At 41.7% G+C, this 22673-nt stretch overlaps 1 protein-coding gene across 6 annotated transcripts in view; it reads left to right on the top strand.

Moving 5' to 3' along the window:
* Positions 1-22673, top strand: part of CAST (calpastatin) — a 124604-nt gene that overhangs the window by 72123 nt on the left and 29808 nt on the right. For 4 of the 6 annotated variants that reach the window (XM_079791486.1, XM_079791485.1, XM_079791487.1 and 1 more), the window contains 15 exons: positions 1482-1547; positions 2131-2172; positions 4886-4942; positions 5454-5561; positions 6600-6674; positions 10249-10317; positions 12673-12771; positions 14189-14269; positions 15078-15116; positions 15630-15722; positions 15850-15939; positions 17302-17403; positions 20346-20429; positions 21356-21403; positions 22534-22629. In XM_079791486.1, the coding sequence (XP_079647612.1) occupies positions 1482-1547; positions 2131-2172; positions 4886-4942; positions 5454-5561; positions 6600-6674; positions 10249-10317; positions 12673-12771; positions 14189-14269; positions 15078-15116; positions 15630-15722; positions 15850-15939; positions 17302-17403; positions 20346-20429; positions 21356-21403; positions 22534-22629 (1149 nt within the window). The remainder of the gene's footprint in view (positions 1-1481; positions 1548-2130; positions 2173-4885; positions 4943-5453; positions 5562-6599; positions 6675-10248; positions 10318-12672; positions 12772-14188; positions 14270-15077; positions 15117-15629; positions 15723-15849; positions 15940-17301; positions 17404-20345; positions 20430-21355; positions 21404-22533; positions 22630-22673) is intronic. The other 2 variants (XM_079791488.1, XM_079791489.1) reach the window with 1 other exon arrangement.

Genomic DNA, 22673 nt, shown 5'->3' with positions numbered 1-22673 from the left:
CCCAGCCTGCAGGCCCCCGGCCAGCTAAGGCAGGTGCCAGCGGGGGCCCCCCGATCACCCCACTGGTCACCCCACAGAGGGAGGTGACTGGCGGCGGTGGTGGGGGGTGGGGCCAGCCGGCGAGTGGGTGGCGGTAGGGGGTTGGGTCAGCCGGTGAGCGGGTGGCTCTAGGCCAGCCAAGGTGGGTGCCAGCAGGGGCTCCCATTTGCCCTGCCAGTTGCCCCACAGATCGGCCCTGATCACCAGCCAGGCCTAGGGACCCTAACCATGCACAAATTTTGTGCACCGGGCCTCTAGTTTTATGATAAGCTGCTTGCATCTGTGAGTGTACATTCTTAATTGTATTGTAGAGTTCTTCCATGCAAAATCTTAATTGCCAAATTAGAAGCTATGAATAGATTCAAACCATTATAATACCAGCTGGCTTATTTTCTTTGTTAATCACATAAAAAGTTACATTTGCATAAACTCAGAAAAGCATAGTAGTGCATATAGAAAATCATTAGCAAAGATCCAGTTTGAAATGGTCCAAAATGTAAATGTTCTTTAAAATATTTCTTTGATCATAAACTGTGTTTCCTCCCCAAACCATAAGTGTATCAGCAGAACAAGGGTCTATCATGTGAGGGACATATGGACCTTCATTACTGAGGCACAAGACATTATAAATTAAGGGGATATTTGGTGTTACCCTTTTCAGATAACAGAATAAAAATAAAACTTTGTGCTTATATTACCAAACAGATAAAAGGGAAAGAAATGACAGGAAGCATTAGACCTAATTGTTAATCTTTTACTTTGAAAAGTTCATAAAATGTTTTATCTCTGTTTCTGTATCTTGCCTGTACTGAGAATGTATGTATGTGCTTAAGGAATTGCCTCTTTTGACACAGGTTACCTTTGGTTGGGTACAACTCTGTAGAATACTCCACTAAAGATCCTAAATCACAACCTGCTCTTCAGAATTATTCCTAGAACTTTAGATTAGATCTCTAGATTTTTATCGTGCAATACCAATTCATTCACTATTTGCAAAATTGTTGTAAGATTATATTGCCAAAATTTCAGAAAACTTTTAACAACACCTGTGACTACTCCTGTGGTAATAACCAAACATTAGAAATATAGGTGGAAAAAAATATTGTTCAAGCAGCCTTTACACAGGAAAGAAGGGGGAAGGAAAGAGATCCAAAATTAATTTTATCAATGGAAAACTTACAGATTTCCTCTCACTAAAAAAAAAAAAAAAAAAAAAAAAAAAAAAAAAAAAAAAAAGGAGTAATTTCAAACTGAAATATTTGCTTGAGACTTTAGAAATTAAGAGCCTGCAACTTCTTGGAGTTGTATCCATCTGCATAGAGTAAATGCAATGCATGAGTAGAATGGGTTTTGATAGAAACATTTTAGCCCTATTTGTACATGGTACTTATTTTACTGTCAGACAAATAAAAACCACACTTGGGGCTGTGCTCTTACGTTAGGCCATTCCAGTCAGCAAACAGATGGAAGGAACACCTCCTCCTCACAAGAAAAGACACAAAAAACAGGTGATGTGGCTCATTGTACTTGCTCACTTCAGCTGCTTGGCACGTGCTTATTGCAGTTCACAGTCTCCTGTAACTCTCTGACCCATCACAGACTTTCTGGCGTAATCACCCATTGCCCACATTCTGGCACTAAAAATAAATTCACTGCTCTCTGTACTCTTGGTTCTGTCACCATCCCATTGTTTCACACTGTCAGATGAATCCTACAATGACTATTTTACTCATACAGAGACTGATCATGTTAATGTGGCTTTGAAGGATGAGGGTTTTTATTTTATTTTGCTTATGTATTTGCTGCAATGTTCATAGTAATAAATCTTTACATATCTTTGATACATATAGGAAAATGTAAGATGTAAATTGTTATTTAATAATAAGAGCAGATTATTAGTGTGCTTAAGTGTTTATCTAAAGAGTTACAATTTCAAGCAAAGTATAATAATCTTAACTCATAATATTTATATTTATAAATACATCAAAATCATCTCTAGCTTCCTTAGTTGAAGAAAATCCATGATAAACTTTGTAAATAATGTCCATTTTTCCTTCCTCCCTTCTTCTTTCTTTCTTTTTCTGAATTTAGGCTGTAAAATCAGAACCTGAAAAGAAGTCACAATCAACTGAGGTAAGTGTTGTAAGTCAGCAATGAGTTATTTGGATTCTTTGCAATAATAATGAATAACGAAGTTCCTTATTTGCTGTACTGAATGGTAAAAGGATTTTTGTCAGCTAATTTAATTAATTAGAACATGATTTTATAGAGTATATGTAAAATAATTATAACATTAAATTTACATATTATGAAAATTAATGTGTACTAATCTATACTAATAAAAGGGTAATATGCTAATTAGACCAGACCATCTTCTGGATGTCCTTCTGAACAAAGCCACAGTAGTGGGGGCCGAGGCAGAGGCAGTTAGGGGAGATCAGGCCGGCAGGGGAGGGCAGTTAGGGGCGATCAGGTCAGCATGGGAGGGCAGTTAGGAGCGATCAGGCTGGCAGGGGAGCAGTTAAGGGGCGATCAGGCCGGCAGGGGAGCAGTTAAGGGGCGATCAGGCCAGCAAGGGAGCAGTTAGGGGGCGATTAGGCCGGCAGGCAGAGACAGGGGTGATCGGGCAGGTGAGCGGTTAGGTGCCAGTGGTCCTGGATTGCGAGAGGGATGGTCAACCACCGGTTTAGCCTAAACTGGCAGTCGGACATCTCCCAAGGGGTCCTGATTGGAGAGGGTGCAGGCTAGGTTGAGGGGACCCCCCCCCCCATGCACAAATTTCATGCCCCGGGCCTCTATAATAATAAAAGCATAATATGCTAATTAGACTGGAGGTCCTTCTGAATGATCTTCCGGATGAAGCCGGGGCTGCGAGGGAAGCCAGGGTCCCGGGTGCCAGAGGGAAGCCATTGCCGGCAGCTGGGGGAATGAAAGCCTACTCTTGCATGAATTTTGTGCATCGGGCCTCTAGTTTATAAATAAAAATAATATGCTTCAGAAGGAATTTTGTTCAAATCTATATATTCTTTTATATTGTTTAAAAATAAGCAACAGGAGCAAAGGACAGAGTTTGAAGGTAATGAGTGTCCAATTACTTTAATGATGAGCTATCCAGAATAACTGTGTCTGTTGAACCTAGCACCCAGATAACTAAAGCTGAGAGTCTGACTTACTTCTGACAGTCTTGTCTTGGTTGGTAGAACTAGTTACTTAGGAGACAGCTCTGACTTCCCCTTGGGTCAAGCTTCCCTGGCTTTCTTGACTCAAGGCTGTCCAGACTGAAAGCCAGTCTGTGTCCACATGAAGAGTGATCCCGGGGTGTCTGCAGCCACGGCAAATGTTCTCATCAATCGGGTGCTGCTCTTTCTTTCTTTTAAGCACACTTAAGCAAATACTCAAATAAAACCACAAGTTTTCCTGTGGGAAAGCACAGAGGTGGTTCTGGCTAAAGTACTTTAAGGGCAGGCAAGGGTGAGGTCATCAGGGTGAAAACTGAGGCTTTCTGATTTGGTGTGAGGCATCTTGGCTGCCCCCGAGGATGGTAATTCCATAGTCCGCTCCAGAGGAAGAAGTCAGGGTGAAAACTGAGGCTGTCTGATTTGGTGTGAGGCATCTTGGCTGCCCCCGAGGATGGTAATTCCATAGTCCGCTCCAGAGGAAGAAGTCAGCATCCAGGTGGGGGTTGTCTTCTATTTTATATTTGAATGCTTTTGGTTATCTACCCAATATCAAGAGAATTGTAAAATTCTGTGAAAGGAGATTTTTTAAAAATTAATTTTTAGCCCGGCTGACGTGGCTCAGTGGTTGAGCATCAACCTATGAACCAGGAGGTCACGGTTCGATTCCCAGTCAGGGCACATGCCCAGGTTGTGGGCTTGATCCCCAGTGTGGGGCGTGCAGCCAATCAATGATTCTCTCTCATCATTGGTGTTTCTATCTCTCTCTCCCACTCCCTTCTTCTCTGAAATCAATAAAAATGTATTTTTAAAAAATTAATTTCTAGAGTAGAATCCCCTCTTTTTCACCAAACTCAGAGGTCACAATGACGACTTGTCGTCTCTGTGGATAAACCTGCAGTTACCGAAAGAGCTGCATGAATTATGAAAAACAGCCCATAATTTAGAGATACATACCTATTTGAAAAGTTGTTCTAGGTGAAAAACTAAATTTTTCATCATCCTACATAATAAAAAGGTAATATGCAAATTGCATCACTCCACTACGCCCACGATTGGGCCGGCTGGAGGCGCGGGGGGCGGGACTCAGGGTGGCTGATTGGCTGGCGGTAGGAGCGGGGGCGGGACTCGCGAGTCCCCGACCCCCGCTCCTCCCGCCGGTCTAAATGGCCGGCGCTGCTTAGGCCGGCGCTGCGGAAGGACCCATGGGGCCGGCGGAAGACGCTGGTGGCGGAACTCGGGGTGGCCGATTGCGTGGCTGCTGACACCAGTTTTCCGCCAGCAGCAGTTTTCCTCTGGCCACCCACCGATTGGAGCACCTCCTGATCAGAGTTCCTCTCGGGGTGGCCGATCGTGCTGGCGGGAGGCGCTCTGATCGGCGGGTGGCCAGAGGAAAACTGCTGCTGGCGGATAACTGGTGCCGGCAGCCAGGTGAAGGAAAAGTATTGCACGAAACTTCGTGCAACGGGCTCCTAGTTCTTCTATAATCATCATTATCAAACTGTTGGTAGGATTGCTGTTGACCAGACAGCACATGTCTGCTTCTCTCGTTGGGTCATTCTCAAGAGAGGCAGAACAGTCTAATTGGGAATTTTGTTCTTGAGCCTGTTTGGAATTATGAAAACAATGAACTCCAATGTAATTGATGTTTTATCTTTTGAAATTGACAGCCGCCTCTGCTTATTGATGGAAAAAAACTAGATAAAAAGCCAAAGGAACAACACGAGGTAAATGATTAGCATTCGTGCTTGATATAAGGTGAAGCCTTTTGTGTGTGTGAGGGATGAAATACTAAATTCTCATCCGTCAAGACTTATGTCCCCAGAAGGATCATTTTGTAAATTATGTGATCGTCTAACCACTATGCTGTATAGCTGAAACCAAGATAAAATAATATTGAATGCCAACTGTAATTGAAAAACTTTTTAAATGTAAATTGCTATAGAAACAAATCCTGTGAGGCGGGCTGGTATTTGCTTTTAGCTAAAATAGCACCACCATGCGGCAGTAGAAGGATTTGCAATTTACTCATGATTCTTGCTGAATTTGGGGGGAAGGATTTGCATTATTTCAAATTTTGTGCCTAAGGTGAAATTTGATCACATTGATATCACACTAATTTAAACTTGCACAGTTCAAAACTACATAAAACACAACTGTTTTTGAACACCTCCTACTCTATTGAGAAAAGTATCTGTATTTGCCATCTTGTTAACAATGTGGTGTGTGTGTTTTCAGCCAGAAAGCCTATCCAAAGGCACGTCACATACAGCAAGCAAGCATGCTCATAAAGAAAAGGCAGTTTCCAGATCAAGTGAGCTGCCAGAGAAACCAACAAAACCAAAGGTAAAGAAATCAGATTAATAGCGAGGAAAACACTAACATCAACTAGGGGGTGAGATACAGGTCCTCTCTCTCCATGGATATATGGAGGTGAATCTGCTGAGCGAGGCCAAATATATCTGTGATTACAATGATTTGGTGCTATCATGTTGATGGTTTCGCAAATAGCCTTGTGGGAACATGGGCCTATGAAAGGCCTGAGGAGTCACCAGACGGGTCCAGGGGATGTTCCATCCAGTCCTCTCCTACGGCCCATCAGGGTCCAGTCATGACAGCAGGGCAGCAGGCTCTGGTGCCTCACAGACAGGAGCTGCCTGGACCTTATGGGCTGTGGGAACCCTGATGCCCTGCATGATCTGTTGACATGGAAGCCTGAAAGAGTTTTTAGAGTCTTGTGCTAGAAGAGATGAGCTTATAGAGCAAAAAATCAGAACGCATCTCCCTATTTCTAGAACCACTAGAAATATCAGCTATTAGAAGAACAAACAAACATGAGAGGAACTTTCCCACTGATAGCTCTTCCAAGACAAGAACTAGTCCTGCTTAACAGTGTGCTTCCTATCAGGGATTGCAATCTCTGGCCCGCCAGTTAGAGGAGGCTCATGTGTGTTTTGTTCAAATGTATTTTTTTTGGCTTACAACATTATTTAAATTAGCTACCGACAATTAAAATCAGAATATTTCACATAACATCAAAATGTCTAGTTTCTCTAGAAAAATCAGGATACGTGGCCAACAGTGGGCTCACAGGGCAAGAATTGACTAGAGCTTGACACCTGGTATACGTGCTCTAACTTAACCACAGTCCCTCCCTGGCCAACTTCACTGTTTGTGTCACCTGCGCGGACTCTGTAAGCTCTGAGTCCAGCCTCACGTGGCTGGTGCTCAGCGTTGCATCATGTTCAGTGGAAGCTAGTGACCTTTCCTATACAAGATGTCCACAAGGGCAAACTGGCTCAGCAGTGACATTTGAAATGCATAATCTCAAAAACAGTCGCTCAAAGAGACTGACTTCTGTTCATCTTTCATCCTCCTCCTTAGACTAAATCTCAGGACACAGGCGGAGAGAGTGCTGCTGCTGGTGTGGTTGTGGCCTCTGGCAAGCCAGACGACAAGGTGAGCACGCACAAGCAGGCGTGGGGTGTGCATGGGCCCGATGCTTATCAGTCTCTCGTGAGAAACGTGCTCAGGGGAGTCCCATTCTACCTGGGCTTTACCTCTGGCTCTCATTAACCATTTAAGGTTCTGGTGCTGCCACACTCAAATAAAACTGAACATTGTTCACATATAAAAATCTGTGAAGAGGATCACGTATAGCTAAAGGATATAGAGTGAGCAGAATACTGAAATTGATTTTGAAATCCATATATTCAATAAATATTTATTGGTCACCTGCCATGTATAAGGCCTGGTATCAGGATTGAAGAAATTGACATGTGGGTTAACTCAGAGCCTGCCTTCAAGATGTACAGGTTTGAAATAAAGCAAGTAAAATTGCCGTGAGCATTTGAATAGCATTACTCTCAATTGTCAACAAGTTTGCTCCTAGTCAACCATGAATAGTCACAACATCTACATGAATTGGTATGGGAGGTTTTCAAAGGGGACAGCATAAAACCCCCTCAGAAGAGAGTATATATACCCTTCTGGCCGATTATGGGGCAAATTTTCCTTGGGTCCTTGATGAGCCAATTAAGATTCTAGCCTGGAAATGTAAGAGGAGAAGTAGTCTGTGTTTCTACCCATGCAATACAGAGTGTTACCCATGTGGAGCCATCTCCCTTAGAAATGCTAGTACTTATTTCTCTGGAAACACAAGTAAGTAATCGAAGCAATAATGAGAAGATGAAAATAGAAAGAAGGAGTATGTACTTACCTATTTTCCTGCTTCTCACAATGGAACAGATATTCTCCTGAAGGCTCAATGGGAAGGAAAGTCGGATAAATTACGGCACATCTGCCTGAAATATCCAATTTTTCTCAGATTTGGGGAGAAAATGCACATTGTTTTTGTTCAAATTAATGCAAATATCTTAGAGTGTAAGATATAAACTTTTAAATGAAAATACCCAACTTTAGTTTAAAAAGTATTTTCTTGCAGTAGTCCACTTGAGACCCCTACCCCCAACCCACCCAAAGGGTACACGTTGCTCTCTCATGTTGATGAAATGGTTTGAAAAAGGGGTAGATTTAAGACAGAGGATTAGATCTGATAGAATAGATTTTAAAATTAAGCAACATTTTAAATTTTACTTTAAATATAAATTAGAGTTATCAGTGAAATCTGAAAAATAAAATTAAGAGAGACTTATATGGAATTCTAGTTTGCACTGATTTGAGCTGGAAATTGTGGCAAATCACTTTTCTTTGCCTCTGATTTGTCTCCCATAAGATGGGATTGATCAGATCTGCATTTTTTTTAAATTATTTGTTTTAGTGCATACCAGGCTGAAAGCACTGTGTCTGACACCCGAGCTGCAGGCTGGCCATCTAGGGGTGGGAAGAAGACACTCTGCCTCAGCTGCAATTCAAGGCAGGTTAAGACAGGGAGCTGTTTGGTGAGGACCGAATAGGACCTGATTGCGGGACTCCACAGGGACCTTGAGTAGATCCAGCCTGAGTGAGGCGTGGGAGCATAGCCTGGATTGCAGGCTTGCAAAGGCATCAACATGGAAAAGGATAAGATGTGTTCTGGGAGCAGTGTGCGTTCCAGTGTTGGGTGAAGCACAGGGCGGTGAGCAGTGGGACTGTAAGACCAGACGGACAGGTTGAGGCGTTGCTGTGGAGACTGCTACAGTGAGTTAGTGATTCAACAGGCAGAGGATAAACAGTGTGAGAGAGATTAGAGAACAGATGCCGCGGTGCCCTTAAAACCCAGCTGCAAAAGGGTTATGAAAGTGACCACAGGGGGATTACAGATAGGAAGGTGGGAGGTTGGCCAGGGGCTGTGCCAGTCGTCCTGGTGAATCCTAATTTAGTGTAAATTCGAGCTGAGATAGAATAAACTGGTGGGGAGAAAGGGAGGAGGCATTGCAGAGGTACATCCTTCAGGTTTTGGGAGATGATTGGGCAAAGGTAAAGGAAATCTAAGGCTAACCTGGGGCTTGAGTCTGAAGGAGCTAGGTTGGTAACCCTAAGGGGAGGGCTCCTGCCAGTGAGGTTGAGTGAGTGCCTCCTGAAACTGTGAGCCGGCCCCTGGTGGCCGCTGGGAGGCGGACACAGTTCCCCAGAGGAATTGGTTGAAGAGGAAACGTGGTGTTTGATGTCGGACAGGCTGAATGTGTTTGAGGTGTCCCAAGAAAGATGTGTAGTAAGGCAATTAGAATACTGTTTTAGAGTAGCAAAGAAGGGGGGGGGAGAGAGAATTGGGGATGGCCCACACAGTATTTTTAAAATCTTCACCCAAGGATATGTTTATTGACTTTAGAGAGAGAGAGGAAGGGAGGGAGAAAGAAAGCCCTGACCTCCCATCCGTGGCCAGATGGGGATCAAACCACAACCTTTTTGGTGTACAGGAGGACGCTCCAACCAACTGAGCCACCAGGCCAGGTCCCTTCCTCCCCCCTCCCCCCCAGTGTTTTTAATGTGACAATACACAGTCATTTACTTAACACTTTCTTAGATTAAGCACTTACAAAGGGCTCAGTATGTGCAAACACTGGCTTTCACACTTTCATAGATTCATTTACCTAATCCTCACAACCCCTGAGGTAGATGCAGTCACTCTCTGAGATAGAATAAACAGGAGGACGCTGAGGTGCAGCCAGTGCTTGTCGGGGTGCAAACCCAGGAGTCTGTGCTCTCCGCCTCCAGACTGCTGCCCAGAATTCAGGGGCCGGCAAATGGGACATAGTTTCCTATTGTCTTCATCCTGGCAACGTCACCCATTTCGTTGGTGCCAGGCCCTGAAAGCATTTGGCCCCTGGCCCTAGAGAATGCTCTTGGACTGGTCCACCAGCACAGGGCAGAAATGTGTAGGCTGTGTGCAGTTGGGGGTTAAGCAGAAGAGATGCCAGAGGCGGCAGAGAACAGGGGCACAAACGCCCGAGTAGAACCAGGATGGTGCTCGGTCATGGCTGCCGAGGGAGGTGAGAGTATCATAGAGGGGTCCTTGCCAGGGTCTGGGGAAAGGCATGAAATCACAGATTGGAAAGTTATTGGCGATCATTGATAGAGCAACGGAAGCACTGGTTGGAAGGAAATTCATTTTAGGGAAATAAAGGGAAGAGTAGGTGATGAGATACCAAACCAGGGGGTGTGGAGGTCTTATTGTGTGGGGAGCAGAAACTGAAACAGCAACAGCTAGAGGAAGTGGACACTTACAGAAAGAATTTATGAGACCCACAGAGACTGGCTGTGAGCCCCAGGAGAGGCAACCAAGAGTAGTGAAGAAAGAGATGGGCAGTTCTGGATTCAAATCGTGGTTCTGTTTTTTTACTGTGTGACCTGGGAAAAGTTACTTAACCTCTCTGAGCCTTGATTGCCACATCACTAATTTATATTATGATTTATTAATAGTATTTATGCTGTTCTGAAAAAGGGTATAACACATACAACATAGTGTCTAACACTGAGCAGATTCAGTATATGATCAATGCTATTATATTTAATTCATTTTAATATATGTAATATTACTGAATTTTATAAATGTATGTGAAAATGTTTTTATTTCTTTCTAAACCTCCACCAGAAAAAAGAAAATAAATCATTAATGTCGGCTGTACCAGTTGAGTCCAAACCGGGTAAACCATCTGGAAAGGTATGAAGATAGCAGTGCATTTCTGCCTAAGATATTTATTCACAGCCTCTCTATCATGATCTCATTTCTTGAGAGCAGACAATATGAGGTGGGGGTAACAGAAAGGACCTTTTTAATGAACTGTTTCAAGATAATGTAACTGGGTTGAAAGTGTGGTTTTCCCACATATGTTTGTAACATTTTATAGTATAACCTTCTGTTCTGAAAACTCTAGTTACATCCCATAAAGTTTTCATTCTACTTTCTCTCCTGCAAATATATCTGCTTTAATCAGAGGTATCACTAAAGAATGTCGGTACTTCTGAAATTCCCAGTTTAATCAGTCTAAAGCTAGCAGGGCCCAAATTCTAGCACATTATCAGGGAAATTTCTAAAATTGTGGTGTTAATATAGTAGTTATTTTTACTAACTAATCTGAGTTAAACTGAAAGGTCTTTGCCCAAATTGTTGTTTTCCCCTTTAAATTCAGGATATCCTTCACAAGGAGTCATTCTTAACCTCAAAATTAGAATAGAGGCATTCTTTCATTATCTATAATATAAAAGCCTAAGCCACCAGCTGACCGGCTGGTAGCTATGACGTGCACTGACCACCAGGGAGCAGATGCTCAACGCAGGAGCTGCTGAGCGACAGCAACTTTGCAGAGTGCCCTCGCACTCCGGGACCCCTTGGGGGATGTCAGGCTTCCCGTTTCAACCCGATCCCCATTGGGCAGGCCGAGGGACCCCACTGGTGCACAAATCTGTGCACCGGGCCTCTAGTACTGATATAAGCATATATTTGGTAAACTGTCACTTCTTATAAGTTTAACATCCCTTTCAGGTAATTTCTGTTTGTGAACATCTTTGGGCAATAAGTAAACAAACAAAAACAAACAAAACTCCACAGATGGATGAAAGAACACAGGGCAATCCATTTTGACATAGATTTTATTTGGAAAAGGTGCTATGGAGAGATTTTGTTGAGGTTGTTTGTATACATAACTACAGAAAACTATTGATCAGCAATAAATACCAAGCATTTCTCCTACTGCATATAGCAACATGGTCATGATTCTTTGTCCTTTTTTTTTTTTTTTTAACAGTCAGTACATTGGTCTGGAAGCTTTAATGAACCATACATTTGTTCATATAGTTAATACCTTTAAACTTTAAAAACTTGCAATTCTTACCTGAATCTGTTTTTTTTATCTTCAACCTAGAATCTGTACTCTGAGACTTTAAATAATGTTTAACTGAGACCAGATTTTTTTCAGGTAATAATTATTTATGGACAGCATTTTTCTGCTTGTTAATGGAGGACAATAATAACAGGAAAGGTAGAAAATAGGAAGTTTCAGTTCAAATTATGTGCACATTCACAGCATGAGATAGTAAAGCCGCTCACGTTTTTTTTTCAATTTAACTTGAATAAGTCATACATGTATCATAGTTATCTTCTAAAAGGAAACTCCCCGACTCATTAGAATTTCTTATTTTATAGCACTGAAACGACTTTAAAAATAATTGTGTGTAGGACTTACCAACCAAATACGTTTTTTAACTTTTCACTTTCCTTTTAAAGAGGTGTGTAAATATTGACATAAGGTAATTTTTTAAAAATATATTTTTTTTTATTTCAGAGAAAAAGGGAGAGAAAGGTAGAAACATCAGTGATGAGAGAGAATCATTAATCGGCTGCCTCCTGCACACCCCACACTGGGAATTGAGCCCACAACCCAGGCATGTGCCCTGACTTCGGAATTGAACCGTACTTCCTGGTTCCTAGTTCGACGCTCAACCACTGAGCCATGCCGGCTGGGCAAGATAAAAAAATTTTTTAAAGTTATTTTTACTAAATAATAAAATTTACTTTTTTCTTTAAGCCTTACATTTTTAGCCTTTAAGCTAAATTTTTCTATAAATTAGTTATAAGTCATTATTTAGTCTCAAATAGGCCGTTATCTTGTCATATTTTTAGAGTGTTTATGCCTTTTTTCTCTGAAGACTTCTTTCTCTTCAATACATGTAAATATTTCTTGCTTCCATTTTCATTCTTTTTTTTTTAATTGTTGACCCTATTACAGATGTCTTCTATTCTCCTCCCCTCACCTTTGTTCACCACACTGTTGTCTGTATCTATGCGCTATACATATATGTCCTTTGGCTAATCTCTTCACCCTCTTTTGTCCAACATCCCCCTCCTACTTCCTTCCCCCCTGAGATCCTAAGACCAGATTTTACCTATTTTGATATTTGAAGAACTTTTGGTGTTTGGTATTTTTCTACACAGATTGGTGTTTTGTCGTTTTAAAAAATCAAAAGTGAAGTATGTGTAACAAATAATATTTAAATATCTGCTCTCTCTTCTTTCCAGTCAGGCATGGATGCTGCCTTGGATGACTTAATAGACACTTTAGGAGAACCTGAAGAAACTGGACAAGATAACACACCATATACTGGACCTGAAGTTTCGGTAAGTGATCTTAATATCTGTAAAGATTCACTCTTAATGGGTAAGAGAGCAAAATAAAGTCATGATGCACAAAAGTCCACTCAGTGTTCTGTTACTTGGAGAGAGACAGGACGGTGTCAGTATCAGTAACAGCAACCGAATTAGTGTTGGGATGGAATGGCTGCTGTCGCAGGAAACATTCATTAATTGTCTGTGCTGAGATTATTGCTGGCATATAGTCCATTGGGCCACAAATACTTTTCTGTCCTTGAGATTAAAGTTCCATGGACTTATTTTGATTTCTAGATATTTCCCATCCTCAGTTCATCCCTAATTCCTTAAAAGCAATAAAATTATATGACATTTTATTTAAAGAAAAAGACATACCGTAGACTGGAAGGACATATTTGCAACAGACATCACAAAGGATTTGTGCCAGAATTTACAAAGAATTTTAAAAAGCGAGAAAAAGACAATCCAATAGGAAATTAGGAGAAAACTTTCTGGGCTAATAATGCGAGTTTCCCTAGTAATTAGGAAAGTGATACTACAACATGGAGAGGTGTCACTTCACACCTATTAGATTGGCAACTCCCCTGGAGCTCACGGATGCTGAAGATGTGCATACCCTGCAGCCAGCAATTCCGTGTCTAGACGGATTCCCCAGAGGGAGCCTTGCACGCCTGTGCAAGCAGTCATAAGAACAGCTGCAACATTTGGGAATGGTTGTGTCAACAGGAGACAAGATAATAAAATGGGATACTTCTATAGTGATTAAAATGAATTATTCATGTATCAACATGGATACATTATAAACACATGATTTTGAATATGATATCAATTGTATAACATTTGAAAATATGCAAAGTAATGCTATAAATTGTGGATACCTACATGTAGAATAACCGTTTTAAAATATGCTCCACTTTCAGTGGATGGATATGATACACTTAAAGTTCACATTAGTAACTATCTCTGGTTAACAAGGAAGGGGAATGGGATTGGAAAGGGCCAAACAGAAGACATCATTCTCTCTACTTGTTTTGTAGAAATTACATAAGAAATGACTAGATCTGATAGAGTTGGGTGTTGGGTTATATAGAAATTTATTGTTTTTAACTGTATTTTTGTATGAATTGGAAACATCAGACAATGAAAAGCATTTCAAATCCAATGTATTTTAATAGAGGAATCAAATTTAATATAGTGATTTGAATATTTTCTAGCATTACATATGGGTTAAGCTACTTAAATAAGGGAAAGTATTTATGTAAACAAATTTCAGAGTTGTGTAAACTATTGGCTTCTTAATAATTTATATTTTATTTCAATAGTTTCATAAATTAAGAATTGAATAGTACTTTGGTTTCAGAATATGCATATAACATTCTCAGATTATTAATTATATAATGTACCTAAATGTGTGATTTTGTTACAGGATCCCATGAGTTCTATCTACATAGAGGAATTGGGTAAAAGAGAAGGCTCAATTCCTCTAAAATATAGGGAACTTTTGAATGTAAGTTAAATAACCAATTACTTTACTATTTCCTTTTTGGAATATATTCGTTATCACATCAATATAGTTATAATTTTTTTAAATTTAGAAAATAAAATGGGCAGATGAAAAGTTCATGACTATGACATTCACTGTATTAGTTTGCCACGGCTGCCATCACAAAGAATCACAGCCTGGATGGCTTAAACAACAGAAATACATTGTCTCCCGTTCTGGAAGCTGGAAGACTGGAATCAAGGTGTGGGCAGAGTTGGCTCCTTCTGAAAGTCTTGTGGAGACCTCTTTCCTTGGCTTGTAGAGAGCTATCTTCTCCCTGTATCCCTTCATGGGGTCTTCCCTCTGTATCTCAGGGACATATTTCCCCATTTTATAAGAACACCAGTTATACTGGATTTAGCCCCATCCTAATGTCCTCATGTAACCTCAGTTATCTCTTTTCTCAAATGTATATTTTTATTGATTTCAGAGAAAAAGGGAGAGGGGGAGAGAGATAGAAATATCAATGATAAGAGAGAATCACTGATCAGTTGCCTGCCGCATGCCCACCACTGGGGATCGAGCCCGCAACCTGGGCATGACCTCCTGTTTCATGGGTCGACAGTCAACCACGCTGGCCAGACTCAGTTACCTTTTTAAAGGCTCTATTTCCAAACACAGTCATAGTCTGAGATACTTCTGATTAGGGCTTCAATAATATGCTTTTGGGGAGGACATAATTCAACCCATAACAATCACTGAGTAACACATTTTGCTGATTGTAAGGATCACTTTTGCATTCTCAACATTATCAAATTGATGTTGGTTTCAGAAAACGGAAGGGATCACAAGGCCTCCTCCAGACTCTTCGGTGAGTTTACATGAATGTCTTCTAAGATCCAAGTGAACATTTTTTGTCTCTTTGGTTGGTGGATAGGGCTATCAAAACTGTATTATGGCTAATTAACCTCTAAATCAGATGCAGTTTTCATCTCTTCAGAGAAAGGGAGTGTATGTGGGGGTTGTGTCAGTGCTCATTGGTTTCATATGGATTTTTGTTTGTGTTTTTTTGTTGTTTTTGTTTTTGGTTTTTTTTTGAGAGGAAGAGAAATGGAGCTCAGAAAGTTTTAGGATAAAATAAATGTTAATAAAAATAGAATGGGAATGTCTTAGCATGTAATACATTTAAAAGCGGGAACAGAAAGATGATAGTGCAAAACCCATTCCCTATCCGACATAGGCTTTCATCTGCGATATCTTACTAACACATCTCATTTGGTGGTAAAGGAATTGCCAGAGTACCTTCTTCCTTTGCTGGTGTATAATCTGATCTTTCGCCTGAATGATTCCCCCGTGATACCCATCCTGGTATCTGTTTCTTTAGAAACCCCTGGGGCCCAATGACGCCATCGATGCCTTGTCTTCGGACTTGACCTGCAGTTCTCCTACCCCTGGTGGAAAGAAAACCGAGAAAGAGGTATTGTGTTTAATGTTATAGGGGAACTTGTTAGAAGCCCTCCCGAACTTCAGAACAACAACTTTCTAGTTTTGGTTATTACATTTCCCTCCTCTACACATTTAATCTTTTGTATTTTGTTTTTCAGAAGTCTACGGGAGAAGTTTTAAAAGCTCAGTCAGCCGGAGTAATCAAAAGTGCTGCTCCACCTCATGAGAAGAAAAGAAAGGTGGAGAAGGTATAAACAATTACTTTTTGGAAAATAACCATGTGTCGAGGGACAGCAGCTGATATAGCTGATGCCAGACAGTCCCAAAAGTGCATTCCGCATCCTGGGGCAGGCGGAGGGAGGGCGAGGCGGGGCGGCGTCTTTCTCCCCGCAGGTCGGTGGAGCAGTGAGATCAATCAGGGCGATACCCATCACCTCCAGGCAGGTCTTCCTTGTTTCTGCAGAAGTTTCTGGGAGATTTCAGCACACTCTTCTTGGTTGTGAATTAAGACCATCTTACCATTCCAATGCACAGAGGGCAGGGTGCCAGAGAAATGACACTCTTGGAACATAAAATAATCAACGTGGTTTCCTCCAGGAGTTGGAGCCCTGTGAAGCCACGAGAGGGGTCTTGTTGTAGCTGCTTCTGTCCACCTCTCTTAACCACAGTCAGCGGGGGCTAAATCTCACAAACCCTGAGGAGTGGTCCTCCAGTCTGGGCTGCCAGGGACAGCGTGCCCCGTGTGCAGACAGGCCAGATAATGCGAGGAGCAGTTGCAGTCAGAGCGCTCTGCCTCTCCCCTCCTGGAGGGGACGGTTTATTTTTATCTGGCCGGCGGAGGAGCAGTAAGAGCACCACACCCCTGAGAGTGGGTGTTCCCACCGGGAGCAGCCTTTGTGCCTTCAGAGAAGAAGGCGGCGGGGGCCACCCCCGGTGCCCCTGCTTTCTGGGCTTAGCTGCTTTGCTCAAGGACAGGGTCGCCAGAAGTCATTTTTAGAAAAAGAAAAGCAGGATAGTGAAAGTTCACATTTTGCAGCTTTTATTTTGGCACGGGTATTTTATAATGGCATAGTTATGATTAGAGTGATACTTCTAGCTTGCTAAGTAAGAGGTGCAGTGTGCCCCTGGGACACGGTTACTGTAGAAGGAGTCTTAGCCCCCATTTTCACCCACTGGTAAGTTCTTTATCCTTTCTTTCTTTTGCTAGGTTTCAGGTAAACTTGCCTTCCTAAAGTCCTTCCCCAACCCACGATTCATCTTTTAGATTTTAAAGTGTATTTCACAAAGAAGTGGATGGGTTGTTCAGGCTGAGGAGATCCTCTCTTTTTTATTTTTTTTTATTTTTTTAAATTTAATTTCTTTATTGATTAATGTGTTACATATGTGTCCTTATCCTCCCATTACCCCCCCCTACTCCCCCCACTCATGTCCTCACCCCCCTGTTGTCGTGTCCATTGGTTAGGCTTACATGCATGCATATAAGTCCTTTGGTTGATCTCTCCCCCTTACCCCCACCCTCCCCTACCTTCCCTCTGGGTTTGACGGTCTGATCGATGTTTCTCTGCCTCTGGATCTCTTTTTTAATGGACAGACTCTTTCCTTTGTCACAGGACGCGATGAGCGACCAGGCACTGGAGGCGCTTTCGGCTTCACTGGGCCGCCGGAAGTCAGAACCCGAGCTCGACCTCAGCTCCATTAAGCAAGTCGAGGAGGTACTGACCTTCGAGTTCATATACAGAGCATGTTAGTCTGCAGGTCACAAAACTCAATGTGCTATGCGTGTTTCGAATGATTGCACAACTTTTATTTTATTGGAGAGCTAAAATGGACTATTCTTCATCCTGCCTTCCTTTCCGGGTCTCTGGTTAATTTAGAGACTTCTGGCTGGGGAGTAGCAGCCAAGAAGGATATTTGCGTGTTTGTCTTGTAAACCATCTAGAATTTTAATATTTAAAATTAACAGTAATCTCCTCTGCCAATGCTTGAATGATACCTGACTAAACAAGATAACATGGAGGCAGTGGGCTGTTGAGAAATAGGTTTGTCTACTCTTATGGAAGTTGGAAATTTGTATTTTCAGAAGGTTGTGGGGTGACTCTGTTTATGAGGAGAGAGGCAGGTGACTGTAGGTGGGTAGGGAGTTCCTTTTTTATATATATATAAAACTGTGGGGAAAGATGTTGAAAATTTGTCTCAAATTAGAATAAAATCCAGCAGCAATTACTCTGTAACTGAAGCTGCCGCATGCTCAGAGCGTGATGCTAGGCAGTTTTTATCCCACCTCACTTAACAAAGCCAAAGCAAGCTTGAACTGAGTGGAGTTTTAATATTAAATTACAATTTTTAAAGAGTTTTCAACTGAGTCCTGTGGGGGAAAAGAGGACAGAAGAAAATTGCCCTGGGACATTCCCAGCAAGGCAGTGTGTGTAGGGGGGGAGCGGGGGGGACATGGATGTGCAGTGTGGGCCCTTAGGAGCAGCACCCTGTCAGCTGGGGGCGGAGCGGGGCAGAAGGGGGGGGGGGCGGAGCTGGCAGGTGCGCTGTCACAATGCCTCTGCCTCCGCTGTCACTTCCTGTTCTGACTCACTGGGGAAGGTGAGTCTCTCCGACTCCCAGCAGCTCTCCCTGAGTCTGGGACCACCCTGGTCCAAAATGGGCCAGTTTCTATCTTCGACTTTCCTCGAGGGCTCCCCAGATGTAGTGTGGCACAACACGCTTGGTGAAGGCGAACACAAGGGAGCAGGGGAGGCGGCCCTCGTCTTCCAGGACCAAGTAATGTATTGGGAAGAAAGGGAACCGATTAAAACACAATGCGGGACGCACGTTACTGTCTCAGGAGTGGTCCAGGCAGAATCCAGGAGGCAGATATATCAGCCCACGTTGAGCTGGGGTTCCACCACCAGAGGGCTCCATGACCATGAGTCTCGGGCTTCTTACAGAAAATTAGGGTGATTTAATGAGACAGTCATTAGGGGAGGGGAGGTATCAACCTAAAAAGAGTCTTAGAGGGACTAAAGTTAGGTAAATAGATGTAACAATAAGTTAAATAGCATAACGGAGTAAGCTGATGGTTTACTATCTGATGGTGAATTCGTTACTTCCTGGGTAGTCTGGTGTGATAAGACTGGTAAAGATCATATCCTCCAGGAGTTCACCGCCACGCCGTACATTCCACCGGGGAGCTCTCTGAGCAAAAATTACGTAGTGCTTCAGAGAAGGGGCCATGCCTACTGGTCATTTTTATAAGGTATCGTAACACAAAATAATATTGATACCTCATTAGTCACCTCCCCCATTTCTATGTGTAGTTACGTCGTCTGGCGCTATTTCAATTGAGTAGACGTTTACTTCCCACGCCTACAGTGCAGGCATTTAAAGAATATAAAGATCAAAGGAATAGAAGGGATCTAGCTGGGCAGGTACCTCTCCTTGTGGGCAGGCCTGAGCGGAAGGCGGGGGGAGGGGGGTGGGCAGTCCTACCAAACAGGTGACCGTGCCTTTCATGAAGACTGGTTTATAGGCGGAGACCCCACAAATCTCTGAATTGAGGAGAACCACTAATCATAGGGCTTCTTCCATATCTGCAGAATATAACTGGAAATGTTAAAAAAAACACACACACAACTTTCATCCCTTATTGAGAGTTGTTATGCTATAAAACATATAAAACGGTAGAGCATATATAGAACAATAAAAGTGTATCCCAAAGCCTAGAAGAGTGCCTGGTTCATTAAAGTGCTTAGTAAATCTTTTTAAATGAGTCCATTAACTAATTATTCAGTGGAGAAGTACAATCTTAGGCTGAGATGTAGGTGGGAGCAGTGGGTTGAGCTGGAATTTGCTGAGTGACACCTGCCCGCCTTTGTGCCCAGGAGCTCCTTGGTTTAAATCTATGCCTTGCTATGGGTACACATTGTGACATATCACGGAACTTCGCCTTACTCACCAATTGCTTAAAATGCAGATGTTATACCCTGGAAGCCAGCGATCTATTATAGAACTACCGTACACTTTTATGTCTAATGGAGTTGGTAGCTCATGGTTCACTAATCCAGTGAAGTCCTGGTGATATGGAAGGGAGTCCTTGTAAAAGAGGCAAAGCTAGTTGTCCATGGATCAGCCAAGATTTGTGATGGGCTATTTCTCCCGTTTCCAAGCTGTGGTTAACACTCAGGAGGATTGGGTTTCTCCCCTGCACAGAACTGCCTCATTGAGTAAGAAAGATGAAGGCTGTTGAAATAATTGCAACTAACTTCTGCACTGTGCCCGACTGTCTCAAAGGATATTTTATTCACCTTTCCCCGGCGATCCTTACAAGTCAGTAGCTAGGCAAGGATTATTGGTAGGCCCATTTTATAGCTGAAGAAACTGAGCCAAAGAAAGACTAAGTGGCTCCCCAAGGTCATGCAGCGCCTGAGAGCAGGGCTGGGTCACCTCCCCGGGATTCCTGGCTGTTTTTCTCAGTCACCCCACTTGCTGCCTTCCTCAAAGACATTCACCATGGTCTTTGCTTGGTAGTTTGCAAAGCCCTTACAGACACTTTTGTCGGAATTGGTCTTCTCTACACCACCTATGAAGTACATAAAGTGATACCATCTTGTTTTACATATATTATCCAAATGTTTACTTACTCTATTGTCTCCATTTTCACCAGGCAAAATCCAAAGAAGAGAAACGAGAAAAGTGTGGTGAAGATGACGAAACAGTCCCAGAGGAGTACAGATTGAAACCAGCCACGGTACATTGTTAGCCGCGGTGCACACAGCAGCGCACGCCTCTGGCTTTCCATGGTGTTTTGGGTATCTGTCCCAGGATGCAGGAGGACACGTCTGTCCTGGTTTCTATACTAACTCTGAAAGCCCTGGACCCTTTCATCTCTGCTGTCTGGAGTTGGACCCATTAAGGGATGGTTTCCTAAGTAGTGACCATGTGGTAATTAAAATTCCCACAAATTCAAGCTTTCCTACTATTTACAATGCTTGTCGTAGATCCTTTACCTTAAAGCAGAAGGGACAATTTGGGAATACTTTTTTTTCTCTAACTGCTATCTGGATAAAAGCACCATAGATCTTAGGCTATTTCTCATTGTCCTCAGTTAAGGTTCTGTTTTGAGGTCAGAATGGTGGACTAATGCCTGTAACTGTAGCTGTAATATATCTTCAAAGTAATCACATAAACATATGATAGGAAATAGTTGTGATTCTCATATATGTTCATAGATGAAAAGTTTTTCACTTTTAGAAATACTCTGAATTTTGAAACCTCATATCCAAAAAAACTAAAACAGTATTTTAGGAATAATATCCACCTCTTCACCCTGGGTTGGAAAATTGACACTTAAAAAAAAAATTCATTAATGTAGTTGCACCTTTCTTGTCAAAGATATTTTAAATTCAATTTTCCTATTGAATAGGTAAAATTTTTAAATCAACTTTTAAAGAAAAGTAAATGTGCATTATATGTGATATTTGGTCCCTTGATTTTTACATCTCAACTCTTTATTCTGATACTTTATAAAAGATAAATCTGAAATAGAAATTCACTCAAATATGAGGAGAAAAAAGCTCTCTTCTCATATCCTGCAATTTTCTAAGACAAACATAATGGGATATGAAAGCAAATTTTTCTATTTAGTTTTCAATAAATTTTCAATTTCATTTGCAGGATAAAGATGGAAAACCACTATTGCCAGAGCCTGAAGAAAAATCCAAGGTTGGGAAATATGTTTTTTCTGGATACTTAACAGAACAATAGAACTGTAAAGTATAAACTGGATAATTGCGACAGAAGGATAAGGAGAGGGAAACTGCTGATAGCAACACTTAGCTCAGATCTGTGACTCCTTTTCACATATTTATATTATTTTCCTCATGAATTAGCACTAGACTATTATAAATTGCGAGGTGAATCCACTGCACATTAGGAGCTAATGTCAAGAGGGCCTTAAATTAGTTGTTAACACTTTACTTGAGTTTGATTCTAATCACAGCAGCAAATACTCTAATGATTCTGCACTGCCATTACTTAAGTTGGTTTGGTATCAACCAGCAGCATTTATTAATCCCTTACTATGTGCCTGGCATTGTGCTAGATGCCTTTCATAAGCTATCTTTTTGAGTCCTCACTAAATGAGGAAGGTGCCATTATTATTCCCATTTTACAGGTGAGGAAACAGATTATGTAAATAGCCTAAAGTCACACAGTTAGAGAATAGCAAGGCCAGGAATCCAAATTCAGGCTGCCCAGCTCGGGGTCCAGATTTTGAATTCTGTCATAGGTCACTCTTATTAGGCAAAATCACCACATGCCCTAAATAGATAATCCACCTCACCTGCAGGAACTCAGGATGACAGAACTTTCCTGCCAAAACCCCACGTAGTCATAGGAGAGGAGTACATAACCTATTCTTCCTCTGACTTATTCAGAAGGGATGTCAGTGGGAAGGAGAAAAAGCAGTCGCAAAAGAAAAACTACACACATCTTCATTGGGAAAAACAGGCAATTTTATTTGAGCAAAATTACTCTGTAATTGAAGTATCAAGAAAACTTTAAACCATTAACATTTTTGTGGCACTGAGGTGTCTAATATTCCTTATTTGTTGCATAACATCTTACATTGATAAATGTCTATAAGCTTTTGTTCACATTGATGTTTCTCTCTCTCCTTCTCCCTTCCTCTCTCAAAATCAATAAAAATATTTAAAAAAATAAATTAGCTTTTGGTTTTAGATCTCATATGTCCTAATTTGTGTTAACCAGAAAAAATTCTCTATGAAAACTTTTTTTAAAAAACGAAGTAGAAAATACTGACTTCATAATATGTGATGTCTCTTGTATTACAGCTCCTGAGTGAATCAGAACTCATTGACGAGCTATCAGAAGATTTTGACCAGGCTAAACGTAAAGAAAAACAATCTAAGCCAACTGAAAAAACACAAGTATGTTTCTAAAAATAAGTCTCTAGCTTTTTTAAAATGATTTT

Source organism: Cnephaeus nilssonii (assembly GCF_951640355.1).
Source record: "Cnephaeus nilssonii genome assembly, chromosome: 2".
In the NCBI taxonomy this organism is placed as follows: Eukaryota; Metazoa; Chordata; class Mammalia; order Chiroptera; family Vespertilionidae; genus Cnephaeus; species Cnephaeus nilssonii.
The sequence above is the reverse complement of the archived record's forward strand: the minus strand, read 5'-3'. Positions and strand labels throughout refer to the sequence as shown.